The 23,913-nt window shown below is 49.2% G+C and overlaps 1 protein-coding gene across 1 annotated transcript; it reads left to right on the plus strand.

Annotated features, from left to right (window-relative positions):
• Positions 1-290: 290 nt before the first annotated feature.
• Positions 291-2,801, plus strand: LOC119395135 (uncharacterized). Its single transcript, XM_037662423.1, has one exon. It carries the CDS (start codon positions 291-293, stop codon positions 2,799-2,801), a length of 2,511 nt encoding a protein of 836 aa, XP_037518351.1.
• The last annotated feature ends 21,112 nt before the right edge of the window (positions 2,802-23,913 follow it).

A 23,913-nucleotide genomic window follows, 5' to 3' on the forward strand; every position in this document is an offset into this window, starting at 1 on the left:
CTGCCTTAGGGCGACAATACCTCATATATTGTTTAAACATTTAATCTTGCAGGATAATGTTCCGTGGAATAGCTGCTTCCACGAACATTACCTGTGACCGTCTAGAAGAAAAAACGGTATTGTACTATGTGTTTGCTCCTTGTGCATCGCTTAACTTGTGTCTTTCACGTACTAAAGAACAAGTGTATTTCTCCCTCGCAGGACAAAGGGCCTGCTATAGGGACTGCATTGAGGAACACGTGTTGAGTCTGGCCTGCAGGTCAAACGAGTCACACGCCTCATCCAAAGCGATGACTGGGAGCGTCAAAGCCCGGAAGGCTAGGCATTCGAGGCACGCTCACAGGGGCCACCCCGAGGCTAAGTCATCTTCAGCTGTCACATCAGTCACGGAAAAAGGCACGCCCCAAAGAACCGAGTCTCCTCCTCGTGCATCGAATCAGTCGCGTCCCCAGATATTGGCAGAGGGCAAGAGCCTGCCGCCTCCTCGTCGAAGCACTAAAAGCTCATCGCCTCGGAGTTCAGCAAGCGCCACTCGTCGACAAGATCTCGGATTCTCACCCACAACCGCGTCACCAAAGACTGCAGCTTCTATCGATGCTATGTCCCCTATGAGTGACTGCATGTCACCTGTCAGCCAATCAGTGGGCTCGCGTGAGGCAATGTCGTCTACCGGAACTACCGACAATCGGTTAAGACCAGGTGCCGGCTTCCGGTCACCCGGTGCCTACCGCATAGCGCAGCACGGCATCGTGTCCAATTCTGATCCACACTCCCCAGACTCGGCCACACGATCCAAGTTATTCGAATCTCGCTCGCTCTTTGCTTACGGTGCGGACGAGCAGAGGGAGCTCCTGTTCACCTACGTTGCTGTCGCGCTGACAGTGCTCGCTCTGTGCGCACTACTCACCGCCGTACTGCTGCTCGCGGTACCCGCACGCCCGCAAGACACCGTCTGTACTACGGCCTCATGCACTGCGCTGGACTCCTTGCTGGCTGCTAGCGTGGACCAAACTCGAGATCCATGCGTCAACTTTTACGCACACGTTTGCAGTGGCTGGGCGCAGTCTCAAAACCAGTCTGTCTATCGGAGCCACCTGCGAGAGTTCCTGGCAGACGTACACTGGGTTCTCGCGCGCGTACTCGTGCCTTCCCAAGCGCAGACGGCTTCACAGATAGTGGCCGCTTTCTACCAGACGTGTACGGCCGTACTGATTGACGGCATCGACGAGCTGCCTTCCTTCCGCCGCCAGCTCCGCCTCGCGGGAGTGACGTGGCCTCAGCTGTCCATCGAGCCAGACCTTGTCACCACAGCCGCTTCAGTGTATGCTATCTTTCAAGTAACGGCAATACTGCGCATACGGCCCTCAAGGCGTAACACGAGCAACGTGCTCGAAGTAGCTCCCGACGTGGCATTCCTGCGCGGATGGAAGGGCACACGCGATCAACTCATACATGCTGGCGCCTATGCACGTTTCTTTGAAGAGATTAAGACTAAGTACGCCGGAAACGAGGGACCCACACGCTCTGCGATGAACTACGAAATGTTTTTCGATGTCGAGGACACCGTTCTCCAAGCATTAGTGCACTGGGGACAAACCGGCGGCGAAGTCCGAGTCAGTCGCATTGACAGCCTCGTTCAAATCACCAGAAGTGTTCCCACAACAACATGGCGCGCGGTCGTTGACAAACTAGGACTTCCAGAAAATGCGCTCGTCATCGTAGTCAACTTGGAGCTCATCAGGAAAGTGGATGAGCTGTTTACTACCCTTGGAGAGCAGCGTCTGCATTACTACCTCGGATGGTGCGTGGTGCAACAGATGATGCGCTACATCAGCAAGGACCTTGCCAACAGCTTGTATGACTACGAGGGCGCAAGTGGCTTAACGGACATGGCGAGCGAATGGCGCGCGCGAGCCGAGTGCATGCAGCTGAGCGAGAAGCTGGTGGGGCAGTTCACCTTCGGTCGTTTTATCCTCTGGAAAACGGACGCTGAAGACTACGTGTACGTGTCCTCCGTGGTAGACGCTGTATCGGGACAACTGATGCACGTGGTCGGCTCGAGGAATGGCCCCAGCGGCAGGCTACGCGCGGCCGATTTCCACGTCGAGTTTCACGAGGACGCAATGCGCGTCGTTGACGAGGCTCTCGGGAAATACGGCCTCTCTAACCGCTCATCGCTGCTCAGCAACTGGCAAGACATCGCTGCTGCCATGAGCACCATCGACGCTACGTTCAGAGATCGCATCTCCACCACCTACACCAGAGACTTGGTCGCGGAGCAGCGCTACAACTTGTACGACAACAGAAGCGGAACACTCACTCTTCCTCCCTTTTTCGCGATGCTTCCACTCTACAGACGGCACTTGAGCGACACGACCAAGTACGGTGCTCTCGGTACACTATTTGCCACCGCCATTTTCCAGCTCTTCCTTGCCAAGCTCGCCAGCTATTCTGTCGAGTTCGACGGGGCCATGCAAGCCCTGCGCTGCTTCGCCGAGTTGGCCGAATATCGCAGCGACCGCCTGGAGCTCTACCACAGTGCAGCGTCTGTCACGCTTGCACTGGAGGCGCTGCGGTCTCTTCCAAGCAGGGACCACCAGCGCCTTCGAATGTTCGACAGCCTTCAGGTGTTTTTCGTCGTCATGTGCTACCTCTTCTGCACTCCCAACACTTCTGAGGACACTATAATCGCCGAAACCATCTGCAACGAGGCTGTCAAAAACAGCAGAGAGTTCGCAATGGCCTTTCAGTGTTCTCCGGGATCGCTTATGAATCCGGCGCACAGATGCCACTTTTTCTAGACTCGGTCAACGTGTGCGCCCATCATTGCATTTTTACAATTCGTTCACCTCTTGCGCACAGCGCCACAGCTCTGCAGTGTATTCTGAAACACGGATTCCTTATGTGTAACCAATTTTTCACAATGCGGCATCAATAACTGTTCATTAGGTTCGCTAGCAGCGCTTTCTTACCAACCTTATCTTACTGCCAGTTATGTTAAATTACAGATGCACACATGGCTCGTGGTGCGCCAACTTTAAAGCTTTACGGCGTATTAAAACGTTTGAAATGAGGCTTTTCTCTTGTCGGAATGCACGAATCTTTTCTTTAGGGCCTTTTTCTTTAGGCGTTTCTTTAGGCTCATAGACAAAACTAAAAGCGATAATTCTAACACGTAACTAGCTTTCGCAACAGCTTAGGATGCGCAAATATTCGCGTGAAAAAATGTAATATTTTCCATTTTCAAAAACCGCCAGGCCTGCGCGGAACACGCAGCACAGTCACAGCGAAAGCTGAAAGAGCTGCCTTTCTACAGCCCGTTGAAAAACAGCCGGGGCAACTAATACAAGTATACTTGCAAGGTACCCACATGACTATAAATCATAACTTTTTGTGAAGTAGGGTAGCACCCGCTGTGCCATTATTCGTCATTCTGCGGAGAAGCGTGGTACTCGCTGCACGCATGTGTGGACTTTGTTGAGGCATGCACCAGGGTTGCCACTGACTTTCTAGTAAATGTCGCCAAACAATGAGCAAAAAGTCGCCAAAAGTCGCCATTTTTTGACAAATTTCGCCAAAAAAGTAGCCATTCTAGATATGTGCGGCATACCCAGTAATAAAAATTTTCACTCACGTATAGCCCCGTAGAATACAGTGCCATCCAAGACCCTTAAATTATATTGACGTTTCTCGATGCCAGTCGTATCGCCCGCTTCACCATGGGAGTGCATGGTGCCGCTTCTCCGACTAGCCGCAAGATGTGCGTGGTGGCGCAAGGGTGAATGAACGAAACGCTCATGATATCCTTCCATCCCTGCCCTCTCGTTTCAAAGCTTAAAGTGTGGTATAAACCTTGGGCGAAAACCGTGAAAGCATTATTTGTAGACAGCTTTACGTACCCTTATATGAACTAAAAGGATTAAAAGATTTATTGAAGGTAACACGACAGAATTCTTACAGGAACCAATCATTAGTGAGTCTTACACCTTTTAAGCGTGAGCTAATATGATAAAGGACGCCTCCGACCCTTTCTTATAGTTACTTTATCTACACGCGTCAATCCGATGCGTTATTGCTGTATAACAATGTAAAGTATTATATAGCAATTGTTTTTATTGCACACGCTCACCAAGAACAGTGAAAAATGCCTCCATAAATAATTTTTATTGCAGAAATAGCCGCGTATCCGCCTCTCTTCGCTATTCCAAAACAGTCTTTGCGAGCTGAACTGGGGGTACTGCAACAGTGAATAAGTCGCCAAGCTATTCAAAGCAGTTGGAACTTTGGCGGAACAAATGGTCGGAACACGCGGCCAACCCGTCGTCTTGCCCCTTCAGATGCGAAACTTCAGATAAGCTTAAAGCACCTAAAGCCATAAACCTATAGTCAATCACTGCCCCCTCGCGGTTTGCAAGGCAGTCCGCTGACTTACATTTTGCTAGAATGTCGCTGGGGGACGACCTCCTGCATCTAGATGGCATCCCGAACTAAGGATCCCACTCACTGATCTTATTTTCACAGAACATCAAATAAACGTTTTATTATCTCTCTAGATGAATTGAGGAGGTACACACGAGTTACAGGACGGACATACCGAATAACGCTTAATGTGCACATTCTACTCGTAGGTCTAAAACCAAGAAAAATACTGAGAATGTTGCCGCTCATTCGTTGGGAAGACACTGAGCTTAGGATTCAATACTCGGTGGAGACCTAAACCGAAAATCGCCAAAAATTCGCCATGTCGCCATTCATAATTTTAGGTCGCCACGGGCCTCTCAAATTCGCCAATTTGGCGAAAAGTAGCCACCATTGGCAACCCTGGCATGCACCGAGAACCGAAGTTAGGATAGCAATTGAGAAGGCGATGCGCATGAGGCCCGATTACGCTACCGCGTTCAACTGTTGAAGACGAAGCTCAAGCGTACTCCAAGTTTTTGATGTTGTGGCTGATTACGATGAAGATTCATGGCTGAGCCCTTAGCAATGGGCTGGAAGCATTAAACGACCCACTCGTTACGCAATTCGCGTTGAGTGACGCATGGTTTTTACTTTACAGCGAAAGCTGTTATGAGATCACAACAACCGTGCCGTAGTTGTCCGCCGCCGTCGCCGGTGTCCTTAACCGCCATCGCGCGAAATAAGAAATAACATGGTTGATCCTTCCGTCATAGAAGAAGAATAGCTTTTATTGAGGGAAAGGGAAGGGGTCCGGGAGCTAGATGGTTGGGGCCCCATGTCCAAGGCTCCATGGGCTTGTGCCGCCAGCCGGACGTGGTCCAGAAGCCCTAGTTGCACATCCGGGTCCGAGCTAGCGAGGAGTGCCTCCCATTGCTCCAAAGAGTTTTCTATTCTGCACGCAATTGAGGTACTTGGCCTTTTACGGCGACCCCATGAGATGTGGTAGAGCGTTGGTGGCAAGTCGCAACACCATGGACAATCGCGCCCATACAACGTTGGAAAACTTTTGTGTAATCGCAACAAATTTGAATAGACCCCCGTTCGAATTCTACAGAGGAACATGGCGTCTTCACCTTTAAGAGATTTGTGCGGGGGCGCCATATTTCTGCCGTGCGCATCGCTGATGAGCAAGAAGCTCTCGCGAAGCCATCCGAGCAGGGTCACTGTCTTCCTCTTCGCGAAGGCCATCGTGTGTAGTGTGGGGTGGTGGTAACTGCTCCGCTCGGTTCGTGAGCGCTCGAGCTAGAGCGCCGTCTTTAGCACCCCAATAAAGTTCTTGTCATGTCGTCTGAAAGCGCAAACTCCTGAACATTGACACTGACTCGCTTTTTTATGCTCCACTGAGCCTCACCCTCACCCCACCTGGGCGCAAGGAAGATGACTTTTAAGGGCTCGTTTTTCTATGTTAGACACAATATTAATGAGAACTAACAGACAATAATACCAACGAAAGTATAGGGGGTGTTATCTGTAGTAATAAGAATATAAGTGTGAAGAAAGTAAAGTGGACGAAAAGATAACCTGCCGCCGGCAGGGACCGAACCTGCGACCTTCGAATAACGCGTCCGATGCTCTACCACTGAGCTGCGGCAGCGGTCATCCGCTCGTCCACTTTATGGGGCATACATGTGCATTTAAACCTTAGGAGCGTTCGCCAGCGGCGATCGCAGCCATGGCGGCGAGTGTGGAACACTCTTTTTCTGCTTGTTGGCGTCACGTAGCACGTGATCTTTTACGAGCCGGCATAAAGCCCATAAAGTGGATGTCGTCTTCCAAGCAGATATCGGCTTTCCTAGCGGATGTCGTCTGCCAGGAAAGCGAGTTCCTCCCGGCCCGCGCGCCCGCTCCTCGACTCCACCCCTGCAGTCACGGGCTCCACGCGTCACTGCTCCAATTGGCAGACGCTCTGCCGCGACGTCACCGAATCGCTCCCGATTGGGGCTCGTTAGTGGCATGACGCAGCACTTCAGTTCGCCGCTCCCAGACGGCGACGCCGCCACGCACCAAGAGCACCGCGCGAGAGAGAATGTGCGAGAGATATAAGGTCCATTCGTTTCACCTGCACTTCGTGAACCGCGTTCACGGTGGCGCTGCACTCCGGCATTCGTTAAGGTCCCTATAGGTCCATTCGTTTCACCTGCACTTCGTGAACCGGTTCACGGTGGTGCTGCACTCCGGCATTCGTTTCACGAGTTCAACATGGCGGCGTCGGCACCGCGGTATTCGTTTCAAAAAAGTGCAGCCGTCGTGCAAGACCAGTTCACGAATTCCCTGCACTTACTCGTGAGGTAGTGCCGAGTCCGTGCAGCACAAGATGGCTGTAACCGCAGCAGACGACGCAGCCGACTGCATTCGTGGCTATTTTAACGGCGCCCAAGGAATACTTCAGTGAATGTTTTCCGGTAGTTTGAAATGCCAGGCAGCGTAAGCGGCGGCCACTTTTACGAATCACAACCTGCACAATTCGCGAGACAGCCGACCGTAGCAGAGGGCTTGCACGACATCTGCACTCTCGTATTCGTTTCGGCATCTCGTTGCTGCTGCACTTTCTGAAACGTTCCCTGCACGACGACGGCACTCTGACGTCACCACCATGAACCAGTTCAGATAGTGCAGGGTGAATCGAATGGACCTTATATTTCTAAAGGTAGCGACAACTACACGCGCGCCCTCTCGAGGGGTCCAAGGAGCAACGATAGCAGACGACGCGCCGCTCGCTCCCGTGCATATTGCGGGCGCCTGAAAGCGAACTCGGTGCTCGCTTGAAGCGCTAAATTATTAATATTTGTGGCTTAAGATGCTCATCAGTTATCAAACTAAAGGGACAATAACTTTAACGAGCACGGAGCACGTTAAATATGGAAATAAAACGCGTGCGTTTCCGAAGCAGGTTCCGAGCGGGTTTTCCACAGCAGCAGTCATGCAGGGCACTTATTTTTTTTTTCTTTGCATATTTTGACATTCAGCATAACTTGAAGACCAGGTGGTGTTTGGATGAGTTAAAAGTGCCTGTTTTCTAGCTCGAATAAAATAGGCAGGTAGTCAGCCTACTGCTCATTTCGGAAACTTCATCGGGCACCTAGCGCTCTTGTATTGCGTAGCGCAAAATACGCGCTATTATTGGTTTGACTGTGTTTGTCTGTGTTCGGAAGTCTTCCCACGGTTACATAGTATTTTTAACTAAGCTTATTTTCTATTTATCTAGGAAATATAGCATGCCCACTAGTACCTCGCCCATTTTAATGTTTAACTGTTTTTAATAACGTGCATTTATCCAAAGCCGTTCCCCTTTTACTACCCCCGCTGCCTCCGTGTCCCGCAGATATAAAGGTACGTTGCAATGTTACCCAATGCCATTTCAAATAAATTTGGGGTATGTATACACGTACAGGCCCTAAAACCAGACTACAACCAGAAAAGCTGTGTTAGGTGGCTTTTTGTAGAGATGCAAGAGAACAAAAGAGTACTTATTGAAAAACTGGGTCTCATTGCATCAATTCATAACAATTTTTTTGTAGTTTCTTTGTGAGCACTGATGCCCCCTCATTCGCTTGCACGGTGGTTTCCGTTCCTTCTGCCTTGGCAAATCAGCAAAGATGTTTGGTGCGGCATATATGGTTTCAGACTTTTCCTCCCAGCGTCTTGCAATATTATTCATTCGAACATGTCAAAAGCATGGCAAAACACGGCAAGGTGTGGCAAAAAACTAATCCCAAATGCTCATTTGCCTGTGAGCTTGTAGTGTTGAAGCCACCTCGGTGAGAAAAACAAAAGCAGCTTTATTGGGTTCCGAGCAATTTAGTGTTAGAGATACGGGGTGTGACTCTCCATTGACTACTGCGCACAAATCTACGACATAAAGAATGCCGAAGCAATAATAGCGTTGCTGAGATAATGCTCATGCATATGCACGAACAAAAGCACGCCGGCCAGGCGAAAGGCTGCTTGAAGTTATAACCATTACAAAATCACTTACTTCGCATATCCGGGTGTTTTCTGTGGGCACAAATTTCTTGCGACTGATTTTGTTGGGCCTTCCTTCAGCATATATTTTTGGCACCGCGAGGAACGAAAAAAAAAGAAAAGTTTTTTTCTGTCCTCCGCGCGGGGAGGTAACCGAAGGCATATATAGAGACCCGACATACTAGCACGTCACGCTCCAAACATTAAATTCAAACGCGGAATTCCTGCGTCCACTCAACTTCAGGTTCACAAACGCTTCTAGTTTGCAACAACAACAATGCGACAAAGGCGCGTGAAGTACTCTCTACTTGCTAAAATCTCCCCACTCCACGCTTGAAAACACAGTGATCCGTACCTATCTCCGGCACAGCGCTGCCGCGCTGGACCCTTTGGGCGGGGCGCGAAGGCGAAAAGGTCACGTGTCGCCAACCGACCTATCGCAGGGCGCGGCGGCTGGATCAAGACCTTTCGCTACTTTTGAAAGATAGAGGGACTTTAGCATTCGTTTCACGAGTTCAACATGGCGGCGTCGGCACCGCGGTATTCGTTTCGAAAAAGTGCAGCCGTCGTGCAAGGCTAGTTCACGAATTCCCTGCACTTACTCATGAGGTAGTGCCGAGTCCGTGCAGCACAAAATGGCTGGAACCGCAGCAGACGACGCAGCCGACTGCATTCGTGGCTATATTTTAACGGCGCCCAACAAATACGTCAGTCTTCAAAATTGGCTAGCGCGAAAATGGACAAGGACTGAGAAGGAACACTGATGTACAGGACAGGCGCTCAGTGTTCCTTCTCAGTCCTTGTCCATTTTCGCGCTAGCCAATTTTGAAGATTATGAACCAACTAGCCCAACAACGTATACTCTTAAAATACGTCAGTGAACGCTTTCCGGTAGTTTGAAATGCCAGGCAGCGTAAGCGGCGGCGACTTTTACGAATCACAACTTCCACGATGATTCGCGAGACAACCGACCGTAGCAGATGGTTTGCACGACATCTGCACTCTCGTATTCGTTTCGGCATCTCGTTGCTGCTGCACTTTCTGAAACGTTCCCTGCACGACGACGGAACTCAGACGTCACCACCATGAACCAGTTCAGGTAGTGCAGGGTGAATCGAATGCTATAAGGCGCGCTTGAAGAGTCTCCCTTACGTGCGTCGGTAGTGCAGTGGGTAGAGGGCACCTATCGTCGCCGACCCCGGAGGTCGTGGGTTCGATTTCCAGGTGATTCGCGCAAATTGACCTTTTTCTTCTAGTTTTGTCATTCGTTAGCGTGCATTTTACAGTTCGTTGTTGGTGAGCGGCGGTTATATTGTCTTGTCCGCACCTCAAGCGCATTTTCTATTGCCACAGGACCTTATTTATTTTTTATGTGATCGGGTTTCATGAACTACAAGAATTGTTACTACCGCTCGTCGCAGGCCGCGCCGCAATGTTTCGCAACTTCCGATTGTTCCAGACTCTTCTGTTAGGATTACGCGGGCAGGGTTCCGTTTGGTGCTGCAGAAGTCAGGTGACGATGATGATGTTGCTAGACTTGGAGGGTCAATGTTACCAGACTGCCGCCAAATTTGGCGGATAAATATGCTCCTGCAGTTCTGGCTTTTCTGTATAATCCGCTGTGCATTTCGCAAATGCCTTTGCGCTCCGTTGACATCGGCCTATTTAAATGAACGGCCCCCGCGTGTTGCAGAAGTCGGGACTCGTTCTTTCGCTGTATGCGCCGTTCTACAATTAAGAGATCGGACTCGACCGTGTCTCGGGAGTAGGGAATCCACGCGCAACGACGCGTGTACTGGGGAAACTGAATGGTGTCGCAGAAGCCCGGACACGGTGTGCGACGTTTGCAATATATCGGACTCGTGTCCCCGAAGTACGGAATATATCCGTAGTCATGGGCGTGCGCAGTGTTCCCCTTCAGGGGGGTCGAAGGTTCATCGCAGCGCCTCCCTCCCTATTAAGTCAAAGTACGGGGCAGACTGCACGCCCCCCCCCCCCCCTCTTTGGTGACTAGTCGGGCGCCCCCTCCCCTGCCTCCCCCCCCCCTTGCACACGCTTATGTCTGTAGGTGTGCGTGCCGTGCCGACTACGCATAGCGATGCGTTTTTTTGGGGGAAACTGAATAGCGTCGCAGTAGGCGGGGCGCTTCCTTTAAAGGACCCTTGAACCCAAAATTGAAACCTCAAGATGTTTGTGTTGTTTGATTGTACTGTCACGGCCGTTACATAAAAAAAGCCGCACCTCCCCGAAGGGGATCGTGAGGAAATGCGAATGCATTTGGGTGCACCCGATGAGTGTGCGATTAATTAATGAAGAGAGACGAGAGTGTGCACGTAGAGGCGTAATGCTCGAGTTGCATTGTGTTACACTTCGTCCTAGTGGTATCGTTGCCGCGAGAGATTCGACTTCACCGACTTCCATCACTATCAAGACACCAAAGCGCGCGCTCCCTACATGATATATATAGGTCCGAGCGTGGAGAGGAGGAGCGCCCGAGCTCTCTCTCCGTCGAGCGAGCTCCGCGATGCGAGCGCCCTCACCGGGTACACTCCTCATCTCCCTTACCCTCCGCTGCTCCGCGATGCGAGCGCTTTGCGCAACCTCTCCTCCTCCTCTCCTCACACGCCCGCGCGCTCCTCCTCTCCCTTACCCTCCGCCGCTCACCACCTGCTCCGGTTGCTAGGCGCGGCGCAGCTGTTGCTAGGGGCGAGGAGGAGCGCGCGCGGAGAGATAACACCTGTGCGCACGCCGGCCAGGGACGCAGGACAACCCCCGACTAAGAAATGCATTCGCATTTAAAACAGGTGCGGCCTACTTCGTGACGCCGGAACGGCGTCTGAGCCCAGCTCTCCTTGCGCCCGCTCTGGCGCCACCTCTCCAGTACAGCTGTTCACGGAGAAGCGCTTCGACAGTCGCGTTTGTATGCGCGACACTTACTCCAATCAGGCCGTAGATAACGCGTTTTATAGTTGCACATTACACGTTGAATATTGAAGTCGTTATTAGAAGTGCCGATTATCCCACATATGTGAACAGTTTGCCCTAGGAGTATCAATGTTTTGTAGAGTGGGCCTCAATAATCTCCATGAGTGCTGCCCGTTTGACTCACCTGAAATGAAAAGTGTCACTGAATCACTGATCCCGTTAATGGGCAGGCAGTCTCCGGGCAGATTCCAAGGGCCAACGTATCGGCCCACCGAAACGCACCAAGAAAGCACGCACTATTTAAATGTAGATCCTTTTAGTGCGCGAACGAACGCCGGTTGTGGTCCAAAGACCGAGTTAGAGCCATGAGTTGACAACACAAACAAAATGTATTCTCAGTTAAGGCAGTACAAGCATCACACAAATTTGCACACTTGGCAGGTATCAATTACAACTCACAACATCACTTAGATGGTGTTTAAAACAACGGGAACAAACCGCGCTACAAATGCAATCTCATCCATTCGAAACTATCTAAGAACACTTAAAGGCCTTTAATATTCACCAAACGTATGCAGCACACAATTCTTCGAACGTTTCTAGAAGGTTTCGCTTACATTAAACGCTCAAACTAATTCCAACTCTGATCACCGTCGTTCGGCGACACTCTTCGAAACAGCGCTCCCACGGCGTCATCACTCGATTCTTCAAGATGGACTGACCGCACTACACGACTCACTCGAACAACATAACTTCTTCGCCGACTTCACCATACTGTCCTACCCTCTGTCGTCTTTCGTTTGGATCCTTCCCGGTTTCGCGAACATTCCAAGTGATTGTTCGGCGCGTAGCACGTAGCACAGCGACAGCTAGGGGAAAGGTATTCGTCTCGCCGGTTCGTCTGCGGAATCGGTTGCTTCTACTTTCATTTCTCGAATTCTCCCGATCTGCGCGGGCGTTACGCTGTCGCGACGGCGTCTTCGGCGGAGAGGGTAAGGGCACGCCCTGAGCGCCTTATGATGCTCGTTTTTTTTTTTTTTTAACACGAAAGTGTTTTATGCCGGGGTCCACCACGGCTCCACTGACGTATTTCCGTCACGGATATGACATTGTAAAATGTCATAACCGAGGACAAAGAAAAAAAACTAGAAGTTCCGTCACCCGGAGTCGAACTTTCGTGCGGCGCGAAACGATTAAGGCCGAACCATATAGAGCGTCTTTGCCGGCGTTTTCCCGGCGTTTCGTACGCCGGTGTCCTTCAACGTCGACGTTACCGGTGACGGTGGCCGAAACGTCCACCTCTGGACGGTCCAGACATCACGGGCGGCAGCGTCGACGCCGGAAGCAGTTCGATGGACGCAGAACCAATCAGCGTGCGGCTGGCAGCGACTTCCGCTACGTAACGGCGTCGTGGCTGCTGCCAAAATGGCTGCCGCCCGCTTCGGATCTAATACGTCGTCGCCGTGCACTGTGTGGCCCTTAAGTTCTCAACTGATGCTTGTATTTGACTTAGCTTGTTCCCTAGAAGCTTTGAAGAATTATGGCAGAGTCCTTCGTAATGGGTTGGAAGCATTCAACAACCCACTCGTTGCGCAATTCGCATTGTGTGACGCCTGGTTACAGAAATCGCGTTCTGTGACTCTTGGTTGTTATTTTACACTTCTACCACGCTACATTACATATATATTAATGTGGTTCCTTCTCGACATGAAGCCTGTATAGGGTCATTTTTCAAAGCAGTTCCAAGCACCGGCATGGCTCTGAGGTAGAATACTGGGCCTCCCACGCAGAGGGTCCAGGTTCGAAGCTCGTTCCATTCTGCAATTTTTTTCTTATTTCATTTATTTTCTTATTTCGAGCGATAGTGGTTACGGACACCGGCGACGGCGGCGGCGGCGGACAACTACGGCGCCAAAAACGGCCCTTCTTGTGATCTCATAACAGCGTTCGCTGTAAATATTTCGGGGGAGGGGGGGCACGGGCCCGATGTGCCCCCCCCCCCTGGCTGCTACGCCACTGGCCGGGGGGGGGGGGTGTTTTACCGACAATAAATAATGGAAATCGGTGTTTTCTCAAACAGTGAAGGTTTTCAGCAGTTGCCCCCCCCTCTCCCCCGAAAAAGATTCCTGGCTACGGGCCTGTATGAAAGGCATATCTCAGATAGCCAATTCTGGAGAATTGATGCACGTCGCATATACCAACGCGACCGCAGGCTGCTTTATCGCCGCTGCTGGACGACACTCCTATAGGTCTGAGCTATTGGTGGGAGGCGCGACTCCCGGAACTGTTTATAAGACCAGGCCCGGCGAGCTGCTATTTCCAGCGGGGCCCTGGAAGATGGGCTCCACCCACAAACAACCACAATTTCAATTAATGCATGTTTATTCTCTCTGAGCTTGAAATAGAGCTATCAAAAAAAATTATAAATAATAAAAAGAACAAAAAAAATCACAGCATATCCACGGAGTGAATGATGATGAGTGGGCGAAGCTGCGGAGGTTCATCGGTAAACCGTGAATCTTCCGTGAACTCTGCCCAGTACATCATCACCGACGTGAGATCGGGCGCGTTTATACTAAAGGTTCGATGAGTTATGACGACTTGCAGCTCACTTTAATTTTACATGTACGCTGTGAATTTTCATTGTTTAGAAAACCATTGCTTTAGAAAACATCTGGCGTCTTTCGTTAAGCAGCTGGCGTCTTTTCCTTTCGCTTTAGAAACATCTGGCGTTCTTTCGTTTTGCTTTTACAAAACATCTGGCGTCTTTCGTTGGTTTATTTCATCAGTCAACGGCGTTTTGAACAAAATTTTTATTGTTTAATCACGCACAGGAGAAATCTCACCAGGCACTACCTTGGAGGTAAAGAATGGCTGCTAATGGGAATGAGAGACAGAAGAAGTCGGCTTTTAGCTAACGCTGCGGATTTTTTATTGTTCAACAACGCACAGGAAAAATCTCCCACCGGCACCACCTTGGAGGTCAAAGCGTAAGACTAGTTACGCACTACGACTACGACTACGAGGGACGAACGGGTGCCGCCTTAAGGAGCTTCGCCCCTAAAACAAAAAATATGGTTCACAGCAGGCTGATGAAGCTGCAGTTGTACGATCGTCTTCAAAGCGGGTATCGGCGTGCGATGGCCTCCATCAGCCGAAGGAACTTGTCTTTTACGTCGGGACGTGCGTTCACGGACTTCTACCAGAGCCAGGCGAGGTGGGAACGCAGCAGAGCCCAAGTCGTTTTGTCGCCATTACGAACGAGTTGCCTTCTGCCACTCGATTTCGATGCTCTGTGTGTTGGCGCCTGTTGCAGGGACAATGCAGTTGACGGTGTGCCATTCGAACTTCATCGGCGTCCCATTGGGATCCGCAAGGCTGGCCACCAATATGCGGCCCACTCATCATTGTACACCGTCATTCCAGGAAAAACGTTGTTGGCGATCAGGGAATCGGGGGTGGCCACGTCTCTTTTGTCGACCTCTCAAGCAGCCTCAGCTCCTTCGTGTGCACGCACAGCATGCCAAAAGTCCACGGGCCCTTGTTCGACACAACACCGTAGTTGTTGCGGCGCCTGGGAGGAACATTGTCGCCAGTCAGGAGGCGACCTCGGTTCGCCTTGCGTCGTCTGCCCCTCATCAGGCACTCGTCGATCTGAACCACCTGGCTCCCATCGGCGGCTGATCGAGAAGATCTGCCAGTACCACATCCCTGGTGTAATTTCTCCAGTCGGTACCCGTATCGTTGCTCGTCTTGAACTCCTCTCTATGAGTTCTTTGGTGTTGCTCGACGAGAACACTTTAACCATGGCGTAGGACAGCCAGATTATCTCTCCTCGAGCAAGTTTTACGTTCGGACATCCAAGTACGTCCCGACAAGCAAGAAAAAAAAAGTCTTGCCCTTGTCTTCCGTGCGGAGCGTCCGTCCCACGGAGCTGAGACAGTTGCTTTTTGCACCGTCTGCACTTGAAGCTCGGCCTGCGAGGAAGAACCTTCCTTGCATCGGCGATTGCAAGTGACGACTTCCCCTTCTAATCCTGGCTCTCCTGGATTAAAGCCTAGGTCCTTGCAGATCCCCCAGTACTCGGATGTCGCGGGCCGCCCTTCTACAGTTCCGGTTACCCGGCGTCGAACAGATGGCCTCGGCGTCAGTCCAATTTCACGAAGAAAGGCCTCTTCTACGGCAGGGTATCTGATGATGTCGGCGATATCCAGAACGTTGGGGTCCATACGTGGCTTGGCCATGGCGAACATCTTCCTGACTGGCGACAATGTTCCTCGCATTGCTTACGTTACCGTATTTATAAAGGTCACTATGTGAAAGGCGGGGGAGGGCGGCCGCGATAGAACGGACCAAATTAGGCCATCTCGGCGTGCGAAAGAACCAAATATGGACATTTCGATTCGAGCTCCCCTTTCACGGGCGATTTGAGGCGGAGCGCCACTGACGCTGGCGCGACGCCACGTGACGCGACTCGCGTTACGTTGACGCGCACGCTACGCAACGTGTGAATATAGTAGAGGCCGAATTATTAAGCATTAAAAAAACGCCTTTTAGGCGCCAAAAATAGGCAGCCGAACAACGTTTTAGGCGCCGAAAATAGGCAGGCAAACGTTTTAGGCCTTCAACGTCGTAAATGTAGGCATGATAAATTTTTACATGAATACCAATATTAAGATGAAAATCCATCTTAATCATGAACCAACTCGTCCACGCATCAGTTTTATCAAATATCAATAATTTGAAAACGAAAACGTGCGTGACCTGTATCTACAAAAAGTGTTATTGTTTATAGGCGAACTAGCGACCACATTGGCGAAAGGGGTCGATGACATGCGCGCCATTTCCCCTCAGGTGCAGATAGTGGTATGCACAATACCGGAGGTACCGGTGCGTGACGGCAACCTGCAAAGAGCGGTTGTCGACGCAAACAAACAGATATGGCAGATGAGTAGAGAGAAAGGCATCGAGGTAGTGGAAATAAACAGAGAGGTGCACAGGTGGGGTGGTTTTCGAAGAGACGGAATACACTTCGATAGGAGGCTTGGCCATGAGGTGGGTTGGCGTCTTGCAGGACGCGCAGTAGCTTTTTTGGGGGGCACGCGGGCCCTTCGGTGCCCATGGTAGCTTGTAATGAGGAAAACAACCAGGGGGACTCTTTGACAGGTAGTATAGCGAAAAAACAGAGAAAAGGTAAAAGAAGGGAGAAGGCGCGTGTTGCAATTAGTTACATTAACATGCAGGGTGGCAGAAAAAAGGCAAAATGGTTAGAGATTGAGGGACAGTTAAACAAGGAACAGATAGGTGTTTATGCGGTTACAGAAACACACCTTAGAGACTTGGAAGAGCCACCACATATTGAAAATTATGTTTGGGAAGGATGTAACAGGATCACATCAGAAAGGAGCGGTGGGGGGGTTGGAATGCTAATTCATAGCAGAACAAAATGGGAGAGAGTGAAACAAACGTGTTCAGAGCACATGTGGGTTTCGGGCACAGTAGGTGGAAAGAAAACGTGGCTAGGTGTAGCTTACTTGTGGACAGGCAATAACTGCAGAGAAAAGAATCTGGAGATAGTGAAATGCATAAGCACCGATATTAAAGAATTTGGTCATGATGCCGAGATAATCCTTCTAGGGGACATGAACGCTCACATTCATGACCTTGACGGATATTCAGACACCAATGGCAAGTTATTGCTAGATCTCTGCGAGCAACATAGTCTTGAGATAGTTAACGTGGGGCCTAAGTGTGAGGGGCAGATCACGTGGGAAGTCAGAAACAGGCAATCGAGCATTGATTACTGTCTCATGACAGAAGGAATATATGACAAACTTAGAGAGATGAGAATAGACGAAGAAGGCATTAACAGCTTAGGTAGTGATCATAAACGCATAATATTACAAATGGGATATAAAACTGAAAATAAGAACATAGAATCAAAGTTTGGCAGCTCGTATCTAAATGACAAACAAATAACAAATATAGCCGCAAGAGTCGAGGAAAAAGTAGACGAACTACCAGGCAAAGTCTGGAAGTATAGTGAGCTGCTACATGTAATCACGAAAGAAATGGAAATAGAGAAGAAAACTATTTGTTGGAAAGGAAAGAAAAAGCCAAAAAGTTGGTGGAACAAAGAAATCCGGGAAGCGATCGAGATGCGACGTCAGGCATCACGGGAGCACAGAAAGGCAAAAAAGGAGAAGCGGCCACAGGACGAAGTCAACCAAATATGGGAAATATATTTAGAGCAAAAATCCATTGTGCAGAAATTAGTCGAGGCAAAAATTAAAGGTGAAAGTGAACGCTGGATGACAGAGATTCGCGAAAAGAAGAAGGCCGCGCCTAGGATATTTTGGAGCCATCTAAAGCGCTGGGTAGGAAGTCTGTCACAATGCAACAACATATAGTAGATGAAGGAGGAAATAAATTGGAAGGATATGAAGCGCTAGGTTACATCCGAAAGATAACAGCCGATTCGTTTAAAAAGGTCCCCCAGGGGATTCCCCCGGTGAGTAAAAGTACGCAAAGGAGAGCAACCGACGAAGATGTAGTACTAGAGAATTTCAATTGGAAGAAGGCCGAAGGAAAAATTCCTAAGCGCACTACTCCGGGCTTAGATGGGGTTCCCGTCAGCCTCATTAACGAACTCGGACATAACACTAAAGAAGCACTGCTGAAAGCCGTAGAAAAGTGCTTACAGGAGAGGGAAATACCAGACAGTTGGAGAAAAAGTAGAATGAACTTAATCTATAAAGGCAAGGGAGAAAAGGATAACATTCGCTCGTATAGACCGCTAACAATTACATCGGTGCTATACAGGTTGGCGATGCAGGCAGTAAAATTAAAATAGAAGCGTGGGTAGAACAAAATGATATTTTGGGAGAACTTCAGAATGGATTTCGAATCGACAGGCGGTTAGACGATAATCTGTTTGTTCTTACCCAGTGTATAGAAATATCTAAAATAGAAAACAGGCCCTTATACGTAGCTTATCTAGATATCACCGGGGCGTATGACAACGTTAATCAGGAAATTTTGTGGGATATATTGAAGGAAGTGGGCATAGGTGACGACTGTGTACAGCTTTTGAGGGAAATATACCGAGGAAATACAGTTTGTATAGAATGGGAAGGAATAAGTAGCAAGGACAGCGTTGAAATTAGCAAGGGGCTGAGACAGGGATGCCCTTTGTCCCCGCTGTTATTCATGCTGTACATGGCGAGGATGGAAAAAGCGCTAGAAGGTAGCAACATTGGATTTAATTTGTCACACAAACAGGTCGGAGCGATGGTTGAGCAGAAGCTTCCAGGTCTATTTTATGCTGATGATATTGTCTTATTTGCGGACAGTCAAGATGATATACAGCGACTGGCAGATATATGCGGAAGGGAGTGTGAGGCTCTAGGACTAGGATTTAGTGCAACAAAATGTGGATTGATGGTATTCAATGATCACGGAGACCATACGGTATTAATACAGGGCCAAAAAATACCGAGGGTAAGCGAGTACAAGTACCTCGGAGTATGGGTAAATGAGGGGGATAGATATATGGAGGTACAAGAGAAAGCATCGGTAGCAAAGGGAAAGAGGAATGCTGCAATTATGAAGCACAGAGCTTTATGGGGATACAATAGGTACGAGATGCTTCGAGGGCTGTGGAAGGGTGTGATGGTTCCGGGGCTTACATTTGGGAACTCAGTGGTGTGCATGAAGTCAGAGGTGCAATCAGGAATGGATGTAAATCAAAGGACGGTGGGCCGCCTCGCGTTGGGCGCTCACGGGAAGACGACAAATGAGGCGGTAAAGGGTGATATGGGATGGACAGGCTTTGAAGTGAGGGAAGCGCAGAGCAAAATGAGATTCGAAGAGAGGCTGAGGAAAATGAAGGAGAGTAGATGGGCAGAGAAGGTTTTCAGGTATTTGTATAGAAAAAGCGTTGACACGCAGTGGAGAAAAAGAACTAGGAGGCTCACCAGTAGATATACGGCTAGCAGTGCGGGCGATATGGCAACAAGGAGCATTAAGCGGAAGGTCAGAGAGGCGGAGAGGACTTATTGGATGACAGCGATGGAAAAGAAGCCGGCTCTGAGTAACTACCGAAAAGGAAAAAACGAAATAAGGAGGGAAAGGTTTTATGATAATTCAAGGGGAAGCGCTTTACTGTTTGAAGCAAGGTCGGGCTGCCTTAGAACGCGTAGTTATAAAGCGAGATTTAGTAACGAAGAAGAACAATGTACATGCTGCGGGGGAACTAAGGAAACGATGGAACATATACTGATTGAATGTGGCGATATTCACCCAGGTATACGTGTGGGCACGAGTCTACATGAAGCCTTGGGTTTTAGGGACAACAATGGAAAGCTGAACACGTCCGCGATAGAAATAAGTAAGAGACGGTTAGAGTATTGGTGGCAGAAAAGTAGAGATAAAGAACAAAAATAAATAATGGGGGAAAAATAAGGTCATTCTGCCTTAAGAGGCAGAGAGATGGACCGTGAATTTATATTTTTGGTATAATAACATAGATTTAAGCAATGTAGATAAGGTATTAGGCCAACATGAAACAAGGAAGCTTTTTTTTTTCTTTTTTTTTTTTTTTTTCTTCGAGCCTGGTGGCAGACATGTCACCGCCCCGTTTTAAAGGGGACGCTCATAGCATCCGCGCAATTGTCCTTTGTCCCGCACAATTCGCAAAATGCGCTCTCTCCTTCCATTCTCTAGCATGGTGAGTAAATGTACGTCCAATGTCGAATCAACACACTCCTGGGTCTCTTTCGTTTTGGCACGGCTGAAAAATCAGAGAGCCGATCAGATAGCCAGACCGCTGAAAGACCAGAGTGGAAGGACGCCTCGTGTTTGTCTGCTCGTGTTTGCTCTTGGTTGGCGGGGCGGTGTCACCATCTGGATGCGGTGAAGTGAGTACTGCGCCATGACCGCGGCATCCGCGATTCGCCTCGGCAACGCGGCGTCACTGTGGCCTTCGCGATTCGCTGTACATGTGCGTCAGTAGCGCAGTGGGTAGACCGCCCACACCTATCCGAGAGGTGATGGGTTCGATTCCCACCACCTCCGTTAGTGTGCCTTTTACAAACCTCATACCCATGACGGAAATACTTAAGTGAAGTCTTGGTGGACCCCGGCATAAAAGACTTTTGTGTTAATAAAACGAAATACATTTTCTTCCTGGGGCTTGGTAGGCCACGCGCCCAGTTCACATTGGGCCACGTGCCCAATGTGAACTGAAGCTATGAATGCGCTAGAGGGTCCCAAAACCGGCTTCTCTAAAAGACATGCTCTTATATGAGGTCATCTGCAGCATTCTTTTATGTAATGAAGCATACCAGAATGAAGCCTCAATTCAGAGATCGCACGGCCGCAGCAGTGAGCACTTAACTGCATAAACAAGAAACCGTTGTTGCGTGAACGTTATCAAAGCTGTTAAAAAATAATTTCGTTAAAACTCCAGGGGCTTCTGCACGTATCAGGGGCGTAGGCAGAAATTCTTTTCGGGGTGGGGGTGCACCTCCTTGATCCGACATTGGGTCTGGGCAGATAAGTGGGGTCGAGTGTCATTTTGTGCTCTGTATCCCACGGGAAAAAAAATTTCGGGGGTGGGGGGGGGGTGCACGGGCCCGGTGTGCCCCCTCCCCCTGGCTACGCCACTGGCACGTATATGGCGACTTGCGTGTGCCATCAGGAAGACAAATTTCTTCTAAATTCCTGGACGCTTCATTGTCATTATTTCTCACGCGGCGTCGCACTGTATGTTTATCGGTCTCCTCAGCTGGCCATTTCCCGTCACTTCTTTGTCTTAATCCAGTGCAGTCATTCGTTGGGGCTCAAAAAAACATGAGCGTGCTGAACTTGCCAGTATATATAGTTGCAAAACGTTCTTGACCAAAGCTTACGACCGCAGACTTCGCGACTGCTGTTGAAGGGGAAGCAGTCTGCGAGGCGAACATATCGCATCGTGCAAAGCGCAGGTAACCAAATATCTCAAACCAACGTTCGCTGGCATAGGCGTATCTACGGGGGGGGGGCAAGGGGGCCGCTAGCCCCCGCCCCCACCTGATGAATGTTAGGGGGGCGGAGCCCCCCCCCACTTTCGACATTTGTTATTGTCCGCTCCAGACTGGGAAACTAACAACTCAGGCAAACTTTTACTTGAACGCAGCAATAACATAATTATGTAATAAAATTTGCCCTACGATTCTGCTGTGACGACTGTCCTCCGTTTGTCACGAGCACGCACTGTAAGCTACCTGCGGTGCGGGCTGCCTATTCCACGGTTTCGCGCCTTGCACTCGAGCATTGCAGAGGAGGCTATCGCTCAGCATGGGCTCTATAGCATTACAGCAATCTGTCATGATTTTATGTCCTACCTGGCCTGGAATTTAAGTCATCGGCGACGCAAAATACGGGCGGGAACCAGTAAACGTTTTATAGTCCGATCAAACGATCTCCTTTTTCAGGAAATTTAGTTTCTTTCTTTGAAAACGAATAGCATCGCCACTGCTCCATATCCAAGCTGCTGTGAGTTGATGAGTGTGCAGAATTTTCGAGTATTTTAGTTGTGCCTAGCCAGGGGAGCTAAAAAGAGATTCCCATTTTAGTCTCCTGTTAGCCTGCTTCACTTTGCTTATCATATGGTAGCCTGCAGCGATCGTGGCAGCTTGTAACAAGGCAGTGGACTCGAGCACGTTGAGGAGCCCAGCTTTCAAGTTTGGCCCGTTACTTGATCTACCTCACCAGGGAGGTGATCAGCGTCCACGGTTTCCTGGACTAAGAAGGCTGCCCACCTGCAAGGGATTGCGTCTGTTCCTAATAATGTTTATTTCTCTCTCGACGTCTCTGTCAGCAACGATGGGTTCACAGAGTTGTACACTTGTAAAAACAGCTCAACATCGTTATAGTACAACTTAAAGTATCTATTAAACACATAAGAATCCATCTCGCCCGCTGCTATAAGCAGCCGCTGCCAAATTGATTGGCTGGCAGCCTTCATAAATTGCGTTCAGAGAGAGACACTGTCTGGCTATTCCGAAAACAATGAGTTATTGTTCAGCACAGTATGTGCTGCTTATATTGTGCACACTTCATTTTAACGCAGCGAGTCATCGCCGATTTGTGACGTCGCGTAACAATTTGAGGCGATCTTATGGCACATTGAAAATTTTTGATGAATAGCGAAGAACCAATGACGAACAATACACCGTATTGAAAATAGTTCATTATATTCTTTTACGCAGTCATGCGTAAGTGGTAGTTCGGTGGTGGATCACTTACGCGTCATTTGTTGCGTCGTTTTACGAGCATGTGCTGTGAACATGACCCAGAAAATTTGGACAAATCATTAACGGCTAACGACCTATACCGATGGAAACAAATGCGGTGTAGTTTAACGCGATAATCGCCCACATTTTTTCAAAGAAAATTTGATGTTACGCAGTTTATGTAGGCTATTTACTTGGAGGAACCGGAGGGGAGGAGTTAAGGGTCACTTCACCGCTTTTCGGTCCACCCCCATCCAAGCTGGGAAAAGTAGGAGAGCAAGAAACGACACCTAGTATATAAATTCGTAGTCATTTATAATCTTATAACTATACACAACCAGCTAATTGTGGTTTCCTTAAGTATTATCGACTGAACTTGGTGTTCTTCTTAAAAAAGACTATATTAGAGGGCTCTAACAGTAAAGGAATTGGCCCTCGGCTTATCCTTAAGACTTCTGCGAAGTACCTTGCTTTCTCAGCCAGATGTTTTGCTTAATAAGTGAGAATTTGAGGTAGCAGAGCCATAGCAGGTTCTTCATACTCATCGTATCTACAACGCCATACTGAGACTGGGAAGTTTGCTTCAGCAATGCTCAGATGATCAGGTTAGATTTCAGTGTACTTTTTAAACTTCACGGTAATATTTCCAAAATGTTATTAAACAGTGCTGTGTTGTCGCGGTATAGGACGGCCCAGCCTGCTCAAGCTGTTTGTGCAGGTTCTTCCTTGATTTAAAACAATTTGGAAAGCAAGTCATCTAATCAGCTCCATGAATATAAAAAATCACCTCAAATTCTTTTTTCTGTGTCGATATATACCCCCCCCCCCCCTCCCCTTCCACTCGCGAACGAGTTGGTACGCCACTGTTCGCTGGACTGTAGTGCGCCAAAGGACGGCAGTAGAAATCGCAGTGAAAAAGAGACGACTCGGTGGCGCACGCCATCCGGTGTGGCTATTTTGCCAGGCATTTTATATCACACGAACGCCGGAAAAACGACGCGAACGCGCAGCTCGCACACCCAGTGTCAGGAGGGTGGTCACGTGACTAGGCCGAGTCACGCTCAACCTTATCCTATGTTTTCCTTGAGTTTATGTACGCTCTACGTTCGTTGTAAGTGCACGAAAATGGTAACAGAGCAAAAGATAACTACAAGTTTTATTTGGGAACACTGATCTACTTGTTTATAAGACGCACTAAAGAGATACGGAAAACTCAGCTTAAAGATAAGGTTGGTTTGTGAATACGGACCATCAGGCTTTCGCCTTAATAATAAAAGACTGCTTTGCT

Source organism: Rhipicephalus sanguineus, chromosome 5 (assembly GCF_013339695.2).
Source record: "Rhipicephalus sanguineus isolate Rsan-2018 chromosome 5, BIME_Rsan_1.4, whole genome shotgun sequence".
Taxonomy (NCBI): domain Eukaryota; kingdom Metazoa; phylum Arthropoda; class Arachnida; order Ixodida; family Ixodidae; genus Rhipicephalus; species Rhipicephalus sanguineus.